Source organism: Trachurus japonicus, chromosome 3 (assembly GCF_045865225.1).
Source record: "Trachurus japonicus isolate A0001 chromosome 3, Traja_1.0".
Lineage (NCBI taxonomy): Eukaryota > Metazoa > Chordata > Actinopteri > Carangiformes > Carangidae > Trachurus > Trachurus japonicus.
In genome coordinates this window covers 24866429-24880847 of record NC_140909.1, presented here as the reverse complement: position 1 = coordinate 24880847, position 14419 = coordinate 24866429, and the positions used below count along the sequence as shown (strand labels likewise).

At 40.9% G+C, this 14419-nt stretch overlaps 1 protein-coding gene across 1 annotated transcript in view; it reads right to left on the bottom strand.

The window, feature by feature from the left end:
* The window catches only part of LOC146990018 (neural-cadherin), a 325636-nt gene that overhangs the window by 113768 nt on the left and 197449 nt on the right, over window positions 1-14419 (bottom strand). The window contains exon 26 of the mRNA XM_085767491.1: window positions 2400-2677. Coding sequence (XP_085623617.1) covers window positions 2400-2677 — 278 coding nt within the window. The remainder of the gene's footprint in view (window positions 1-2399; window positions 2678-14419) is intronic.

Genomic DNA, 14419 nt, shown 5'->3' with positions numbered 1-14419 from the left:
TTCATGCCTGGCAGACCCAAAAATTTGGCATAAAACACTCACTACAAGGTGTTTATTGATCTTGATGTACTAAGAGTGCATTCAAAACCTGAGGACCTGCCCACTATATCAAGACCAGCGTTCTCTTCAGTGACAACATGGGTTGCTTAGGATTTCTATATATTTATTATGTCTACAGTACTTCCCCAGCCTGGTTCTGCTCATATGCAGTGCACAACCACACCTGCATATTAGCTGTACAAACAGATTTATAATATCCCAAGATTATACAACATTGATTTTCTTTCCAATTAATTCACCAACACATTCAATATGACATTGAATTTTAAGCTTCTCAAATAGAAAATATTTCCTGTCTGTCATGATGGAGAAAAATGTTCATGCCAGCACTGGAAATTGCATGAAACTACAGCACTGGTACATTATCTTACATATTTATATGGCTTTCCTCTGTAAATAATCCCTATAATTTTAGGAGTAGGTTTGTTACCTTAATTGTCAGTGCAAGCTATTTTTAGAATGGCGGGGCAGAGCCGCGAGATGCTCACAGCTATGCTACAGAGAGACTAATGGGATTTCTTGGTGTCCCTCATCAAACTCATCAAATACACAACTCCAAAACGCTCTTGTGGACAAGTTGTGACCTGCACATTCACCACGCTATGAGATAATAACAAGACAGAGTTGTTTTTGAGGAAAATGCAGAGACTGCTTGCCGAAAAACCGCCCCCGACAGGAACACGCATCAGTGGTTTTGCATGAATTTAGCTCGAAAACAACTCTGTTTAAATTGGAACAATGCAGGATTAGCTTAACTATGCTACATTTTTACTGTACCTTAATTAAACAGCTTTGGAGTAATTGTGATGGTTTAATTAATGACATCTGTCCTTACACACTTGCACTTTGCAAGCATTTTTTATTTAAAGGTCGCTGAGGAGTTGCCAAACCTAGTTATTCTGCCAAATATTGGGCCACATCATGAGCAGTACAGTACATACAAACATTGAACCCTGTCCTCACAATATCTCAGGTACATCAAATACCCTAGCTATTTCAATAAGCAAAAGCAGGGCTTTGTCTGAATTTGGGACTGTAAATGAGCAGGAAGTTCTGAATTAATCAAGTTTGTTTCATCATAATCAAAGGACCATGATGACAGGGGTCTTGTAATAGCTCTCCTATGTTATCACACACATGTATTTCACTCTCTCTTTCTCACAATATCACATTTGTGCTCCCTCCTGGTGCGTCACATGATGTACAATAGATTTTTCAAGTGATTTTAGCATGATAAAATCTAACAACAACAGTGAAAGGGTCTGAACACTAACAACACTGGTCTATCCAATTAACGGATGAATCACTCCAAGCAGTGGTTCATCTGCAGTGACACAAATCAAGATGTAATGATCTGAGTGCATCAAAAGAAAAAAATAAAGAAGGTCACATTTTATGGAACTTTGGATTAAAGCTACACGGCCAAACTTTGTTGTAACAACCACACATAATGCTTCATTGATCTCAGAAGCTCAGACAGATACAATATAAGCACAAGCAGGACAAGACTCGCAAAGGTTAAAGTAATTATGCCAAATTTTAACCTCCAATGCCTGGCAACAACAAAGAACAAAGGCAGAGATAGAAGCACAGAGAGGGAAAAGAAATAAAAGGCAAACCTCCAGTCACCAAATGAAAAAGAATAGTCTGAAGTATTAAATGAGCTCCCTAAACACACAGCTTCAATTTTAATCTCAAAAATCCCACACACACGCACACCAGTACACATGTACAGCCAATCTACTGAGCTATCATGTCTAAATTTACCCTGCTCACTATTTGTAATGTTTTAATTTACAGCCCATTATTCCTATTTTCACAGCTCACTCTACCTCACCCTGCTGGCATGTAATACTGCAGATTACACTATTTCTTTGTGTCACAGACTTTAAGGCTAAAATCAGACTGATAAAGGAATATACAATTTAAACAAATAGTATGAACAGTGTGTGTTGGAACGCTGCTGTGTCTGAATGTGAGAGTGTCAAGATCACTTGTGAGTAAAATCGAACCAAAAGCATAATTTCACTAATGACCTGCAAAGTGGTAGCACATTTGTACGTATACTGTTTCAGGACATTGCATCATTGTATTCAATTATACACATTTTTCCATTTCTGCAGTTATTGCCTTGGTCACATCTAAGCTCTGAGTTCCTGTAAATGAATGGGTAAACTAAACAGCACTGCATGTCCTACTGCAGGTGGTTGTTTCCTTCCACCTTAACAGGCTCTGCTACCTCACGGAAAGAAGGGATCAAATATTGTGTGATATCTATTATACTGAAGTGATGGTATGTGACCTGGCTCTGTTGGTGGGTAGAGTGATTTTCAACTCACCTGTAGCCGTGCTGAGTGTCCACACACACTCCACCATTGAAGCAGGGGTTTCTGGGATATGCGGCACAGGGCTGATGGGACTGCTCTCTACCTGTGCAAGAGCACACAGCTGTGGATTCCACGGTCACAGATACAAGACTCATAGTCCCACAATCCACCACTGTGGGTGTATCTCGCACATTCAAAACGCTAGTGCAGCCACCGGAGCCGGCACACTCTGAACTGGGACACTCGTCTATCCGCACTTGGGACACGCTGACCTGCAGGAATGACTGGAGCTGGATGGAGAAAGACAGAGAAGAAGGTGAAACACGTGATGGCACTTTATTACCTCTTTGTTTTACTTCTCTGTTGAACCCCAGAGACTATAATCAGTACAATAGTGTGCATCTCTATTTGCACAGGCACTTCTAGCAATCGGTTGATGCTGCTAGTCTTGTAATGATCCCTCACCAGCTTCCCACCCATAAACATTCCCTAGTGGGATTTGAATTAGACTGTGGCTTTAACGTATAATTGGAGCTTATAGATCCGTCTGGAAATCCATCAGTGACAAACACCGGCAGAGTCCTGGATTACTTGTTAGAGATTTACATTTGTAACATTCATATAATTAAGCATTAACACATTTCCTCATTTAAATAAATAGTAGAAGTTCATAATAACATGATGAAACACCACTTGATAGTGCTTCAGTTAGTCCCTCAGGGATGTCCTTATACACAAACCTCCACTGCATTTGAATTTGAGAAGGAAGTACTGACAGTACAGTGCAGCTGCAGAGAAGATCTAGCCATTGAAAATTTGTGCTAGTTGAGGTTTGACTTGTTTTGAAATATAAGAAAAACCCATGTATGAAGTCAAATACATATTTCTTGCATTCCATGTTGCTTATCCATCCATATGGTGCTTCCTGTCTCTCTAGTAAATGCATAAAACATGAAAAGCTGGAGCACAAAAATGGATTTCCTGGGAAAAAAATAATTTCATATATTAAATCAAATCCAACGTATACGCCTAAAATGTGGACAAGTAAGGAGGGATAGTAAGTCCAAACAGCTGGCAGTAAGAGGCTAACACGTGGAACATATGAGTGATCTTAAGCTTATTTGCCATGTCACACTGGCTGGAAACCAAACAAGCTGGAGAAAATTAACTGACCGTGGTCCAGCTTGAACATGAAAGTGTTTTTTACCGTTTTGCATACATGGTCATATCATTTCAGTCTCCGGTGGAGTCTTCATATGTTCTTCATATACTGTATGTTCACAGCTTTAATGTCCTTATATCTGGTGACTAAATCTCTGCTAATTCAAAACCTAATAGTTAAGTGAAATACATCAGGTGATACTGGTTTACTAAAGCAAATTAATACTCAATACTCAATCAATACGAGTGCTTTTGAAGAACAAAGTGCTCTTCCTGCCATAATATCATGTTTTTACTGTAAATACATGTGCATAACTAATCTGATTTACCCAGACCAACAAACACATGTGCATGCACACACAGACAACCAAAATAACTCAGATGTGGAAAATTCAGATTCACTTTAGGAAGAGGTTACAGTACAGTAGCCAGTTTAGGTAGAACAAAATCAAGCTGTTTTTCTGCACTAGTTCCTAGAAAAGTGGGTTAAATGCTGATGACGCACAAGGAAACCACAATTCTTGAGGTTGAGCAGTTTGATAAAGCACTGGAAGGGATAAATAGAATGGAAATTGAATATGAACTACACGTGTAAGAGTGGGTGGGTGTGTGTGTGTGTGAATGTGTTTGATATGTGCTGTACCTGGTGGGTGAGTCAGACTGGTCAGGCAGATTTATAATGTTTTTACATACACACGCATGTACTCAAGTGGAGAAGGCATGAAGCGGGGCATGAATTCATGCACACACATGTAACACTTGCACACACGCAGATGCACACATTCAATGTGAACAGTGTTGAACCGAAAGAGGGTCACTTCATGCTCAATGTTCTGGACTGATTGGACCTCATTCAGTGTGACTGGATTGTGCTCACTAACCATGCAGTTCAAATCTACTTCACTTATTCCCCCAAATGGTCTATACTACAGTGGCTGTAACTCTGATACAGGTTATGTTTTATGGATCGTTGTTATTGCTGACTGATATCTCATCCCATTCCAACTTTAAACGCTGTACTCAGCAGTGTTGCTTTTTCCATTCTAAACCACCTGCTTTCATTTTACCCATGACATTAATGTTTCCTCTTAATAGTCATTTTGGACATAGATGCTCATATTCATTGCTCTAATGTTGGTGGGAATATGTACAGCCTTGTGTAAATTAACTTAACACGGAGGCGGGGTTGAATGGGTTCAATGATAGAACAGTTAGTGTTTTCGTGTACATTTCCTTGAGCCCTCTTCTCAGTGTTTTATGCTGATGTCATTAGGTGTTACATGACTATTTGTTTTGCATGACAGATCAATGGGGGGTGAATTACCCCTACATCAACCCCCGCCTTCCCTTGCTAAGCCAAGACTGGCAGGACAGTGCAGCAAGTGGGACATGTGATTACAGCCATGGATGGTTCTACAAGGATGTCCATTATGTTTCCTTTTATGTAGAATGGCCATCCTGCAAGCCATGAAATCTAAAAATACACAGAGTGTAGATAAAGTGTGTCTCCAGTCCATTTACAATAAGAACAATGGGAGCAAAACAAATAACATAGGCTCTGTAACTGTAAAGTACCATGCTCCACAATGATCTACTGTAAGTAAGGCATCAAGTAAGGTGAGTCACCCTTGCATTAAGGAGAAAAAAAGGGTTCTGCAAGCCTATTTCATTTTGGGAAGATAAACAACTGTGTTATCTGTGTAGGTATACAACAGTGTTTTAAGACCAATATACCAATAAAACCAATACCAATAAAACTGTATATTTTGTTATACTTCAGAAATACTAGCTAATGATCAATGGCAACAATGAATTTATCCTGCTAATAAGTATAGTGAGTCCATAAAAGATATGAAACATTTTTCCATTCTAGCTTATGTAGTAAGCAGCATCAAGTGTTCATTTCATCCTCTTCAGGGGATTTGCTGGAACAATAAAAAGTGAAAGTAATATCTACCAAAAACAGTTTAAGTTCATTTCAGGTTGTTGGATGGATGTGTCACTGTGTTTTGACCTGTATATCTCATCACAAAAACTGTCACTTTGGTAAACAACAGGGCATCAAGTGTGTACTGAACACCATTTACCCATTACTGTATGAGGTGCATTGTCAGTTGAGAAGCCATCAGCAGTGGCACAGTTGGTGACATGTACCCGGTAAAAGTTATTTTAAGTTAGCATGAGCCTCAACATCTGCAGTGTGCCCCAGCACAGAAGTGTTAGGATAATGTACAAAAAAGTTTTTTTTTATTGTTCATACAGGAGCTGAGGTGTCATAGCACCAATACAGTACAAAATATATACAGTATGTGCAGCAATTAACAGTACATAAAACATATGGAGATATACTGAACCAGTTACTGCAATGGTGCAAGGTTGAAGCAACTGGGTTAGGGTTAGGTTAAAGGGATAGTTCAACATTTTGGCAAATTCACCTATTGCCATAATCCCTATAGTCGCAGGGATAGGTTCATTACCTTTAATTATTGGTGCATGTTGCTTTGAGATGTGCGGGGCAGAAATGGAAGCTGCTCAGTGAACATACAGTAATGGAGGTGAATGGTACAGGTCCCCTATCCCTCAAAACTCATCAAGTGCACAATCTAAGAACTCCAAAACTCTCTTGTGGACAAGTTGTGACCTGCACATTCGCCACGTTATGAAATAATCATGTATAATTATGTAACATTATGACACATGAAGCAAATACTCGGAACTACTTGCGCTTTTGAAATCAGACTGTCCAGCAGCCATGTCTGGAATGTAGTTCCGGCTACGCATTTGCCTCGAAAAAAACTCCTTCTTGTAATGTTACATTATTATTTCATAGCGTGGTGAATGTGCAGGTCACGACTTGTCCACAAGAGCATTTTCACAACACTATGAAATAATGATGTAACATTACGAGACAGTTGTTAGCCAGAATGCCTTGAATTGTGTGCTGGGACCCTATTTGTACTGTTGACGAAGTATGGTGCTGTTCTGAACATCATTTGTGGCTATGAATGACTTTATTGATCGCGGATGGCTCTTGGCTAAAAAGACAGCAGTATTTGGCTGTCTGTGCTGAAGTCGTTACAACTAGAGAAGTTTGCGGTCGGCAAACTTGATCTCTCGAGGGGGTGTTCTACTCGGTCTTACAGTGCGTTAGACCATGGGGTGAATTTAAGCAAGAATAACCCTTTGATGTAGGTCAAATTATTTGCTGTTTTCCCCCAGGCATAGGATAATACTTTTATTTAAATCTCTGACACAAAAAGCCAATGAGACACACTCATGAAATGTGAAGACATCTGCAAAAATCAGTAGAGGAGATAGGGCAGGTGCAAGGAAACATCTAGGGATAAAAAAAAAGGAAAAACAGCTGTGGTGATGTCAGTTTCAGAATTATGTAGGTTAGGTTATTTAAAATAATATATCAGCTAACATTATTTTAAACCAGTTGGTGGCTAGCAGAAATAAGCACATGAAAATAACCACATATAGAGATGAATTACTACAGCCCATCCAGACCCCATCCAGACCCCATCCAGACCCCATCCAGACGAATACGCGGCTTCACCGAATCCAATCTTTTTCTTAATCGTTTTGAAAATAATCTCCGTAAACACAGCATCGTTTTCAGAAATACCTGCGTCCACACGGATCCAGTGAAAACGACCCAAAACGCTGTAGTAGGCGTGTGTGGAGTGTGTGTGGCGCTGTAGCACTGCCACACATAAACACTTAAGACAGAGAAGAAAACGGGAAGTCCCCGCTGTAATTCAATAGAAGAAGAAGTCCCCCGCTGTATTCAAACTCAAACATGGGATTAAATGTTGACAGGGAGTCGTGTCAGAGTAAATATGACGATCAGTGATGATTAAACAGGCACGATTCAGCCGCAGTGTCTGAGCGACCCGACTGTAGTCGGCCGTTGTTGTTACGTTACGTCCATAGACTGTGTAGCTGCTGCAGCGGTGTGTGTGTGTCTCAGGTTACAGGTAGAGCGGTGGGGACATGACATCATCGTTTCAGAAAAAATCAGTTTTGACCATCCAGACAAAAACGCTGGGGCGCCGTTTTCAAATTTTCCCACTCTGGGACCCGTTTTCAAAAAATACCATTTTCACCCGCCGAAAACGCCGGATCCGTGAGGACGTGAGGCCAATCCGATAAAGTATTTATCCGGATTCTAAAAAAACGGATTAGTGTGGACGGGGCCCCAGTCGCAGTTAAAACAGCTTTATTCATGCTGTTGATCATTTCTCGGAATTGGGTTTGTACATTCAATAAAGCATTTTTAAACTGGTGACAGATAGTCTTCATTTCTTATTTCATATTCATGGATAAAAGCCACATTTTTAACTTGTGTTCAGGTTAGGTTATGCTCTGTTCTTTTAAAGCAAATTTCATTTTGAAATCTCTCCCCACTATATGGGCTAAAAAACCCTTAATCCCTCATTGGAACCTCTTTACTCCCCAAGGCCTGAATGAGTGAAAAGACTTTGCCTTGCTTTTTTTTGTATGTGTTGAGGAAATGTGCACTGGCTCTCTTTAAAGCTTCAGTTGGTAACAATTATTCAGTCATATTTGCTGGAACTATCACTATATTCTGATGGTCAGACATTAAATGAGTAATTTAGGACAAAATCCAACTCCCCTGGCTCCACCTACAGCCTGTAATCGTATTTGCCGAAATCCACCATAACCAACGATTCTCCACCAGTCAGGTAGAGGGAGCAGGAGGAGCAGCCAATCGAAGCTCCCACACGTCTGACGAAAGTGAAGTGAAGTCTGCGACTTGGTCGGAATTTTCAAGACAACACACCCTCAGGTCCCTCTTTTCACCTCTGTCAACCCCCCTCCCTCCCTCCCTCCCTCCCTCCACACACGCAGACACACACAAGAAGAGTTTTTCATAGTGAGAGAGACGTGAGGTCGTTTTGGAGTCTCCGTTGCTATGTAAACGGTACGTCTTCTGTGAGTGCGTTTATGGCTACTTTGTGTGCGTGCACCTGCATGTGTGTGTGTCTGTGTGTGCGGGGGGCGCTTGGCAGAGGTTCATAAAGGTGTATTGTCTTGAAATTTCCGACCAAGTCGCAGAGTTTACTTTCACTTTCATCAACTTACCAACTGGAGCTTTAAGGCAGAGCACAGTGTATAGCGAGCAACAAAGGACCAGGGGAACTTATTATTCCTTGGACCATTGTTCCAATGCACTGAGCAGATTCCACAATCCTCTGCACTGCCCTCAGGGACACATTAATATAATGACAAGATGAACCTTGGTATCTGAGCACCATACCAATGGTTTTTAAGAAGTGGAAAACCAATGTGATATCATTAACAGTCAAGTGGAGCATGCTGGATTGAAAACACTGAGGGATAAGTTCCATTATTGAGGTAGAGCTGGGAAAAGAAAGAGAGACATAGGGAATAAAGATTTTTCTTTTTTCTAAACCTTCTATACTTCTGAGGCATTACTGAAGAATTGAGAACATTAATGATAAGCGCTGGTTCATCGTCTGTAGCCCCCCCCCTCACACACACACACACACATTCCACAACTCCTCTGCTTCCCTCTTTCCTTCCCCATCCACCTCCTCTCCTCTATCTTTCCAGCTCTCGTTCATCCTTTCCTTTGCCACGCTTCACATCTCATTCTGATCAATGTCCTCTCTGGAGAACCTGCCTGAATTCAGATGAAATGCTTGGTGCTCTCCTCACAAATCACACCTGAAAGGCTCGGCTACCTCTCCGTTTACACATCTTTCTCTTCCTCTCTGGCTCTCTTTGCAGGCATGGCTTTGCTCATTTTAAAATTGAATCCATATACTTCATTGCTTTTCTTCCTATCCCTTCTCTCTCACTTGTTTTTTTTTCTTTGACAACAGTCACATGAAACAAAGAGAGGGCACAAGGGATAGGAGCAAAAGCAAAGGCTCCTTTTTACACAGAGATCCCACTCTGCTGCCTTTAAAAATACCCTTCATTACTCTGGCTTTGCTTGTTTACACTGAAACAAGACTAGATCAAAACCTTGTATGTCGCTAGACTGCATATGGTCAATGTGGGGAGTGTTGGCTTTAGCCCAGTGTCCACCTGTCAACTATAGCCGCTCTGACCGGGGTTTTTCTGCAGCTGAAAAGGAGTCACTTGGCATTCACACTCAGGTTAAATTGGCATATGTTGATATTTCTATCGACTCCGGTTCCGATCGGCACTGATGCGAACACGACACCCTGCTGAACCCGATAATTTCCATCCCTTTTCCTGCTGTAAGGTCTTTCAGACACAGACACTTAAACAGACCTGTCACCTGCCCAGCAAGGTGCTGCTAACCCACCGTGCCGACACTGCACACTGGGATGTAAGAGTGAGTGCAGCTTTGAACTAAGTTTTAAAAACACTTTAAGGACATGAGATGTGACGGATTGGTCTTATCGTTTTGTGCCACAGCTAGCCACTCACCGTCGCTCCACTGTAAATGTGTTTTTCTCAGAATAACAGAAAGGGAAATTTGACTGGAAGTGGAAAAGGGGTGAATAAGCTTTTATCAGTGGCTTTCCCTACAGTAAAAATCCCTGTTTAAACTGTGAAGTGTAAGAACAGAAGTGTGCATGAAACTGTTGCTAGACTTGTAAACAACTGACTGCTATTCTAATTTTCTGTTTTTGAATTGAAACATGGGTCATTAAGACAACACGTTAGCCTCCAGGTCAGTTCCAAGCTGCTCTACTGCTAAAATCCTGCAACGTCAACTGACAAAACACATCAATTTTAGACACAAAACATGCTGAGGTTTCACCCATATTTACTTAAAGGTGTTCAGAAATGGCTGTTTGTTCTGTTTGTCGCGTCTCCTCGCCGCACGAGTTTACCCAAGTAAGGAAAACAAATTTGATTGGTCGTTATCAAGCGGGCGGGATATTCAATGTTTGGGGCGAGACCGAGTTAGGTGTGTGTGTGTGTGTGTGTCTCAGACGTTTGATTGACGGATGACGGATCCAATATCAGTGGCTGATGAATCGTGAGCAACGTGACGCATAATTCGTGTCCCTGCATTATCCAATGCAAAAAAAAACTACCCCACTTTCATCCCGGATTTACTGGAAAATAGAATTTTGCACAAAGTTTGGGCTACATCGTCTGATAGATGCGTTATTACACTAATTTTAAGACCCATAGCGGGCTCAAAATCTATTTTCTTTTCTGAACACCTTTAAACCACGACCCAGAGAAAGTTACCAGAACCAACAGGCTATTTTTCTTATTTTGTTTCTCACAACAGTGCTGATGTCTGTCACACCACACCGGCCATCCCTTGTACACAGATGTTGACCCAGCTCTGTGACTTGAAGTGGAACAACAGCATGCAACAAGCCCTCCTTAAACTGTTGTGTAAAGGGAGCTGCAGAGAGAGGCACAAATTTGAATGCAGTAATGGAGCTGAACTGACCAGCATGACCATGACCCGACTCTGTTCTGTTTCTCCACCCAACAGACGCACACATATATAGACTCATCATTCCCTTTGATCACCCCAGGTCAGCCCTTGCTCTCTCTCTCCCTGTTGGTGAAATGCATACCATTTGACTTTCTATGCTTCATGCTCCCTCTCTCTCTCACACACACACACACACACACACACACACACACACACACACACACACACACACACACACACACACACACACACACACACACACATAGGTCCCGTATTTCCATTCAGACTTTTGAAACGTGAAATGAGGTCTGACCAGAGCCAGCGGCCAGTGTGCGTCAGTGTGATGAAGTGAATTATTTGTGTTTACCGACTTCCTTCTATGTAGCAATGATATGCTTTTTCAGGTTTTGAATGCTGTTGAGTCTGCGCTCTCTGGTGGGTGAAATGTAATTTATTAAGGCCATTTATGACTAAATATAGGAAGATCTATGTAATTTTACACACTCCTCTCATTTGACAGAGCACAGTTCTGGTGGATTTTTTAATTTTTTTTTTTACCTCCCATGACAGCAGCAGCCAGTATTACAGGCATAATCCACACTGTGTGTTTCTGTAAGAGACAAATTGGGTTGGATTTAAAAGGATGTTCCACACTCATGGGCTATGAATAAAGTAGAAATAACAGTTTTTATTCTTGGGCTGGGGGTCGGCACATGAATCAGTCATAAATTAAGGAAGGAATTTTCATCATGAAATCTTACTTGTATCATGTACTGTAAGGCTCAGATATGGTGGCAGTCTTTTACCCATTGTGGAATACAATACCATTCAAATAGACTGTACTATTTTCTCTTTTCATTAACCACATTTTATGGGAGTGTTTGAGGGAAAGACAATAGGATGTTGCCTGAACTAAAATGAAATACTGACAAAGAAACTGATTCTTATGTTTTCATTAGTGTGGGTGTTTTGCATCATCACATTCATATATACTTTAGTTAGTTTGATTGATTCAAGTAATTACCGTAGGTCAGGGGTGGGCAAGAAAGTTTGGCCTCAGGCCAGTTTTTTTTTTTTGTTCTAATCCATTAGATGGAGGTCCAGAACATAATCAAAGGCTAATTGGTGAAATTAATATATTAAAATACAAGTGGGAGATGCTTTGCTACTTTTTACACGTGCGGTGCTGGGTACTTCTCACATTCAACTGATTGACTGAACTGGTGTTATTCTTTTCATTCTTTTTTGGTGCAGTTGCCACCCAGGGCCGTACATCTTCATTATCCACTGAATAGCCTGAGTTTTAATATTACTGATTAACATAATAACTCTATCTTTCTAGACTGTGAGTGACAACAATATTAATACAACATCAAAATTTGGCATGTACGCACCTTGGGGTAGGCTTTGAACTTGATCGTTCATCCTGATCTAGGCCAGGCCCTACTGTACAATTAACAATTGCTGCCCTCCTTATTAAAACAAAATTGAGGTACAGAAAATAATTGTAAATATAATATTATAAAATCCTTGCACTTATCGAACAGTTGTAGAATTAACACAACTTATCTCTTTCTGCTCCGAGTCTTTAGTAAAGTCCCTCATCACTTTGAATAAAAATGTATCCTAAACAACTAAATGAAAATGTATAGGAAGTCATCACACTTTAAATGATGTCATTGTTTCAGTTTCATCTTCAGGGAATGAAAACGTAATCACTTGAACTGAGATCATGACAGTTCTACAAGGACTATAGTACCTTGATCTGTATGTCTAAGATCAGTGTGTTCCTACATCGTTTTAAAACCAGGGGAGTGAATGTCAGCACCTATTGTCATAGTTTCACTTTAAATCCAGTGTGCTGCACACGAGCCAAAACAATGGAAAACATCTAAGTGTCTTAATACTTCCTGACTGCACTACAGTGATTACACCCCTGGGTGATTTCACACCTGCTGTGCATAGGGTGGTTGAATTAAGCTCTACACTGTTTACTCAAGATCTGGTTCATTTAGACAGGTGAGAATGACTCGAGCAAAAGCTGGAGGAGAACGAACAGCTGTTCCCTGGCTAAGAGAGCTGTTCACACAATGTGCCCATACCCAGAGGGGGAATCATTCAGACTGAATGCTGGCACAGCGTTGTGGGCATTTTGCACTTGTTTTTGATCTGCTTAAGGTTTCAAGTGATCTACTAACTTGGTTTTCCTCATTCTTTGCATGCGTATTTCTGCCAGGATACAAGTGTGCCGTGCTTGTGGTCTCATGGCATCCTCAGTTGGGTATTTAGCAGGTAGCTATTGTGCAGAAATGTAAAGTTTGCAACTGTCATAAAGTCATCGGTATTTTCACATTCAACAAAGTTAAATTGATCAATTTGTCTAATTTAAAGGGATAGTTCACCCAAAATTCAAATTTCACTCTATCTACTCACCCTCATGTCGACTAAGGGCTGGGAGAAGTTTCAGAGTCCTCCGTGCCTTCTCTGAGTTACAGCGGCGCTCCGTGCAGCACTGCATGTCCATATGACGGTTGCGAACGGGGCTCACTTTTCTTCGTCCAAAAACACACACCAAAAAACATCCAAATACCTCCATAGTGCTCGTCTGTAATGTCCCTCTTGTATTGAAGCCCCAACATGAGAAATTGTTCCGAAAAAAATTAAATAAGTCTATGTTTTTAAGCTTGTTTGTAGCGGAAGCTCCCAGTGTTGCTCTGCCGGAATCTCCCGCGATTTGCGGAGCCGTGAACTGGGTGTCAATGCAAATTGCGCGAGATTTGGACGGACCAGGAAGAGCAGTGCTGGGAGCTTCCGCTACAAACAAGCTTAAAACATATACTTATTTAATTTTTTTCGGAACAATTTCTCATGTTGGGGCTTCAATACAAGAGAGATTACAGACGAGCACTATGGAGGACGAAGAAAAGTGAGCTCTGTTCACAACCGTCATATGGACATGCAGTGCTGCATGGAGCCCCGCTGTAAATCAGAGAAGGCATGGAGGACTCTGAAACTTCTCCCAGCCCTTAGTCGACATGAGGGTGAGTAGATAATGAGTGAAATTTGAATTTTGGGTGAACTATCCCTTTAAGTTGACAACTTTTAATTGAGATCGGAGAGTCACATTGAATAAATATAGAAACAAAAATAATTTGCAATGACTTCCTGTATGCCCTCCTGTGCCATGAATCCATAACAAAACTTTACATGAGCACACAGACAGAAAAGATGCACCCTAAAAAGTTATCTGATCAAAACTGAGTCAATGCTCTCATCAATGCAAATTCCCCTCTATATACTGTATCTCAATCAACTTGAAAATGTGTACACTTTGAACCATGTTCCATCCAAAACACTTTTTGAATTTGATGCAATTTTGGGAAAGGCAAAGCAGACTTTCTAAAATCTGCAACCAAACACATCCTGGAATAATCTTGGCATT